At 38.3% G+C, this 6,000-nt stretch overlaps 1 protein-coding gene across 1 annotated transcript in view; it reads right to left on the bottom strand.

The window, feature by feature from the left end:
- LTN1 (listerin E3 ubiquitin protein ligase 1) overlaps positions 1–6,000 on the bottom strand; it is an 81,186-nt gene continuing 75,186 nt past the window's right edge. The window contains exons 28-30 of the mRNA XM_075542388.1: positions 4,349–4,543; positions 2,883–3,050; positions 1–2,287 (exon numbers count right to left, since the gene is read on the bottom strand). Of these exons, the coding sequence (XP_075398503.1) occupies positions 2,225–2,287; positions 2,883–3,050; positions 4,349–4,543 (426 nt within the window). The 3' untranslated portion in view covers positions 1–2,224. The remainder of the gene's footprint in view (positions 2,288–2,882; positions 3,051–4,348; positions 4,544–6,000) is intronic.

Raw genomic sequence — 6,000 nt, 5'->3', positions numbered from 1 at the left:
TTTGTGATGAGTACAAGGACATTTCATATTATTCTTATTTTTCAGTATATTTGCAATTAAAAAAATTCTTAATGGGCACATATGGCATAACAATCAAACAAATAGGCACACCACAACATTTATGAAGTACTAACATTAAATCACATAAACTTGAACACATACATTTGCGAATAAAGAGAAATCTAAAGCAAAATTTAAAATTTGGAATTTAATTTAGGGTTCGAAATTAATAATTTGCCAATGGGCTTTTCATCTCATGCAATCCCGAAATGTTCTTATGTAAAAATTCCAAGGCATGCTACCCTTTTTTTAATGTTGTCAACACTACATAAGGAACACTTTAATGTGGTGATATGAATTTCAGTCACTTTGGAAAGCTTTTCTTTACCATACAGACGGTAACAAGGTTTACACTTACACTTGCAAATCTTAGAGAATTCGAAGAATGAAGAGTAGGCACAGCACTTCATACTAAGGTCTCCTCAGGAACCCCGTGCCCTAAATACCAATGTGGAACGCAATGCCCATTCTCCCCCTGCTTTTCTACTTGGGGATTAGGTCAGACACCAAGTACCAATATTGGAAAAGTTATCAACAACGCCTTATTATAAAACCATGTTTAAGATGGGGGTGGGGGAAGCTGCCCCGAGGGAGTAACAACATCCTTCGGGGCTGTTATACTGGCCAGAGACACTGAGCGAGTACTAAGAAGAGGCAGTAGAATTTTGCTATCTGTTCTTCATTGACGGGCTCTGAGCCTCAAAGCTAGGAGATAATAAATACTACACAGAAAAATGAGGAGACAAAAGGGGTTGGACACTACAGATCTGTAAGTAGTCACCTTGACTGCAATCCTCTAACCTTGTTTGTAATATTTCAATAACAGTCATTTTACCCAGTTGATGGTAAGCAGTAATTTTATTTAACATGAGTGGCTTTTTATCAATAAAACATTTGCAACAGAGATAAGCAGTTGATCTCAAGTAACCTAGCTATGACAGATGCTAATACTTCCCATGAAACTGAAGACTACCGTGAAAGTATTCCACATTCCAAATGTCTACGTGTCTACACTTTGGGCACAAATATTAAGGGCAACAGGACTGTGGCAAATGACAGGTGTGCGGCCACACTTCTTCAGCCCAGTATATGGAATCTTACTTACTATTAAGATCATTAACTTAAAAAAATCATTAACTTTCACTTCCGAAGGCTGAATTAGCTACCATAAATCCTTTAGTTAGTGTTAACTTTGGCCACTAATAGAAAAAAACTTCCATACAGAATTGAAGCCTTTCTACAACAGGTACAAATTTGGCGTTTTTTCCACTACATCTTATGTTTCAGAAATATTCATTTAGTTCTCATTAAAGGGATGACTACCTCTCTCCTTCATGAAATTAAAATAATCTGATTTCTATTTCTCTCAAATTCTAACCCCCTAGGGACTCATTCAAACTGAGTAAATAATTTCACTGACCAGTTTGCAATTCACACTTCACTAGTACATGGGAATTCTTCTTTCACAAGCCAACATGTCAGTGTCATGAATGTCATTTTCTAAATTTCATAACCCTTGATCAGTGGAGGCATCTTAAAGTCAGTTTACACTTTCTTACATAGGATGGTCAGACATGCTTTAAATAGCTCATGGTAAATCATACTAAGTAGCTTAGTCCTTTTTATAATTAAAAAAAATCTACAAATATCAGAGTATTCCTCATTATTTTTGTTGTCAAACTAATAAATAACAAGTCTTAAAATATCTGTAGACATAAATCATTACCCCTTTCAATTTATTCTGCTCCACTTGGCCTTTTCTACCACACAGACCAACAAACTAAACAGATTTACCAGCCTAATATAGTTGGTATAATGCTTTAACAAATTCTCATTCTGTAATTCAGGGCTTTGTCATATTTATTTTAAAATATACAAAGAGATTAAACTATTAATATAAATATTATTTTCTCTCAAATACGTAATATTCTTATGTAACAGAAAAGGTTTCCAAACCTTTTGCTTACAAAGCAATCTAAAGATAAGTAAGTCTGATTTCAGAATCATTATATTAACCAAAATAATTTTCCAGAGAACCTCCTACTTAAAAGTAATGCTCACTGGCTTCTTCACATTAACATTTTTTTTTAAGATGGATCCAAATCCAATATCTTTACTTGATTTACTTCGTGGTTCACTTCCAGTGGGGAGAAAGGCAACTATTTCAGAAGAAGGTCTCACGACAGAGTGGACAAGTGGATTTGTTGCTAGATGTAAACCATTTGTACTGAAAAAGAAAAAGGTTTTCACGTTAAAAGGATTTTAAAAGCTGGTACCTTAAAGGCATACATCTAAAATAACTTTAAATCAATCAAGTGAAAAAAAAAATAAGAACACAAAATACCTGCCCTCTCTGTTTAGTTCTCAAGCCAGAACCGGCGAGCATTGCTTCCAAAGGTGACAGTGTGATTCTTTCCATCTAGGCGCTTATCCCCCACCATCAAGATAAGTGAGGAAGCAACGTCCTTACACATCACAGGGCAACTTGCTTTCCAGTATGGCATCAAAAGAGCAAAGGGTTAGGATCCCAGAGGGCTCAACCACTTACTAGGTCGAAAATGCCCAGCAGCCTGCTTGACCTTTGAAAGGCTGGGTCCCTTTTCTAGGAATGGAAATTAAAACTCTTTCCTACCACATAAGGCTGGCCTGAGATTAAATGAGAACACACAGGACAGGTCCTCATTTACACAGATGAGGGGGCTTTCAAAAAGTTCATGAGAAAATTCCATTACCTTGTAACTCCATTTTTCCATGAGTTCTTGGAGGACTGCTCATGCAATATACATAAAATATTTAGAATATTCGTTTCTCTGCAGACTTACCAAACAGGCTGAATGGAACTTTTTCTTGCATGTTCTACAGGCTTTTTTTGGAAGAGAATAGTTGAAACCATGAATGACTGAGAAACAGATCATGCAATCTTCAACACCCTCAAAACGTTTATCGACATTATTTTTCCATAATGCTAAGCCTTCCATAATACTACCGTTCTGTTAACAAGAAGAAAACAGAAATGTCCATCAGTATACACTACACACCATCACTATTATGATTTGCATTACATCTGACTCATTTTGAAAGCAGAGTTACAATTCTAAGAAGAAATGTGCGTGGCTAAGCTCATGATCTTCTAGGCTTTGAATATTGATTGTTAAAATTACCTCCCAAATTTTAGGAACCAGAAGTAATTTTTTCCATTAACTCAAAACTGGAACGCAACCCACTGACACCATGTCCATTTCAATTCATAGTGACCCTTTAGGACAGAGGAGAACTGTTTTCTAGGCTGTTTTTTTAAATCTTTACAGGAGCAGAAAGCCTCGTCTTCCTCCCACAGAATGGCAGGTGGGTTTGAACTGCTAACCTTGCAGTTAACAGCCCAATGTGTAGCCCACTAAGCCACCAAGGTTCCTTTTTCTCCATTTAAGACAGACTTAAAAGAAAGGCTTCTGCACCAATACTTGGAAGTCTCATCTTGTTTGATGATCTCTTTTTAATAATTAAATCTTTTAGATCAGCATTGCTGAGTTTTAAGTGACAATGATGAAACTAATTATCTCGCCTTCTCAACTGCTGGTTTATACCAGCTTTACAATATTGATGGATACGTTTGCTTTAATAGAATTCTTCTTGACCTCTGAATACTCGTGAGATGGTACAGTGGGTATATGTATATAACTGTAAATGATCTATAATTTTTTAATGGTCAAATGCTTTGTAGTACTGAGATGGCTCTCACCAAAGGAGAGAGGTGAAATGTAAGAGTGAAAGTAGCTCAGAAGACATTCTCTAGTCCAGTGCTCCACACAAAGGGTCACTCTCAGATAATTTCCTTAATAAGGAGCCTAGGAGGCACACCAGCTTAGCACCCACCTGCTAATGGTAAGGTCAGTGGTTCTAACCCACCAGAGGTTCCGAAAAGGCCTAGTGATCTGCTCTTGTAAACATTACAGCCCAGGAAATCCTCAAGGGCGTTTCACTTTGTCACTGAATCACTGTGAGTTGGAGGTAGACTTCACAGCACACAACATGGATTGTCCTACATCCTCAGGGTCAGTGAAGCCAAGTCTATTCCTCTCCAGCACCAGAGAATGAGGTTTAGAAATCAAAGCTGAGCTGGCAGGTCCAAGCCATGCAGGCATGCATCTGTGATTATCTAAGGAAATAGCCATCTGTACGCCATCTGTTTTCTGCAGGAAGAGACCTTTGCGGTTTTACTGCCTGTTCAAATCGGGGACCATCAGGCGTTCGCTGGTTTGAAAAGGCACACTTGTACGCAGACACTTACTTGATGGGTGAGGTAAGTGCTCAGCTGCAGCATCCAGTTCCGCCACTGCTGCACAGCGACTCCCACTCTTTTCCCGCTCTCCACCGTGATGGAGCCCAGGGGGTAATTGGAAGGGAGTTGTATTATGAGCTCAATAACGATGTCCTCAATTGTATACGTAGCCATTACTTCTCGAGTGCTAGCTCGAGCTTTCACCTGCAACACACGAAAAGTCATTCCCCTCCCAGAAACGGACCTCCTTTTTCCATTAAACAGTAATTTGACAGACTATTAGCCACCCAAGTTTTCACTCAAGGAAAATACAGAGACAAACTTATTTATTTGATATGAGGGACTTACTAATACAAAGCTTTAAATGCCTGGCATATTTTATAGTGACTTTGAGACATTGCAAATGCAACATACTCAAGACATAAGTTATCATCCTTTAAAAACTTATTCTTCAGATTTTCGCACTTTCAGAGTAAAAACCATATAGCATCACCTTAAAGTAAGACACACAGTATTGAAATAATTATTATTTCATAGAAATAATTTTTATTAAACAAAAATAGGAAAATGTGAAGCTACGTTGTTTCTTCGTGTGTTTTCCTTCTAGGTCTATAGACGACTGGAGGTGGTGTTTCCATTTCTCTAGTCTTTCCCAACTTCCCTCAAAGGCTTGATCAATCTAAAAAGGATTGTTTTATGTGCAACAGTATTTTCAAAAACTTGAAAAGAAAGAGCCAGTGATTTGGGACATTTCCCAAATCCATTTGAGTTTTGTTGAAAATTGGATATTTAATATCTTTGTCCTCAAATTCATATTTTCCTATAGCACAAAAAGTATCTTTTGGGAGTGTGTGTCGGGGGTGGGGGGCTGATAGGACTAAAACGAGTGAATTATGGAGGGAACTTATCTGCAGCCCTGGTGGCATAGGGGTTACACTTGGGCTACTAACCAAAAGGTTAGCAATTCAAAACTACCAGCTGCTCTTTGAGAGAGATGAGGCTTTCTATTCCCATAAAAGTTACAGCCTCGGAAACCCACAGGGCAATTCTACCCTGTCTTGTAGGGTCATTATGAGTCGGCATCGACTTGATGGCAGCGAGTTGAGCCGTTTGAGTTGATCCACTGATCACAGAGCTCTGTTTAAAAACTGAAAAAAAAAAAAACCCCAACTATGCATGTATGAATTAAAACCCTAATTCTATTAATGTTCCCTCATATTCCTCCTTCCACCTTTATCACAGATATTAACGAGTTGCAAGTTTAGCTAACTACCAAGAAATCTTACTCATCTCTGTCCTTTCACAATCCCACGGGCACTACCCCACTCCGACTCACAGCAGCTGAACAAGGGGTCTTCCCTCTTCATCTGAGTCCAGTCTCTCTCCCAACAGCCCCAGGATCGTTTATCTTAGGCTATCATCAGAGGCCTTTCTTAATATGGCCCTAACTCATCACTCAAGCAGTCTTCTGACTTGACTATTACTTCAGGAATCCTAAGGAATGTGAATACTTACTAATGTATCATGTTTCAAGCAGTTATAAAAGTTCTGTTCTCGGTCCCATGTTTGTTTTGGCCACACTATTTTCTCTGTATTAAATACCTTTCCCCTCATTTTTCACCAAACAAAATCCTGTCCATCGCAATGAAACATTCCTCCAG

The sequence above is a fragment of the Tenrec ecaudatus genome, chromosome 2 (assembly GCF_050624435.1).
Source record: "Tenrec ecaudatus isolate mTenEca1 chromosome 2, mTenEca1.hap1, whole genome shotgun sequence".
In the NCBI taxonomy this organism is placed as follows: domain Eukaryota; kingdom Metazoa; phylum Chordata; class Mammalia; order Afrosoricida; family Tenrecidae; genus Tenrec; species Tenrec ecaudatus.
Note: the sequence above shows the minus strand (reverse complement) of the source record. Positions and strands in the feature narration are given on the sequence as shown.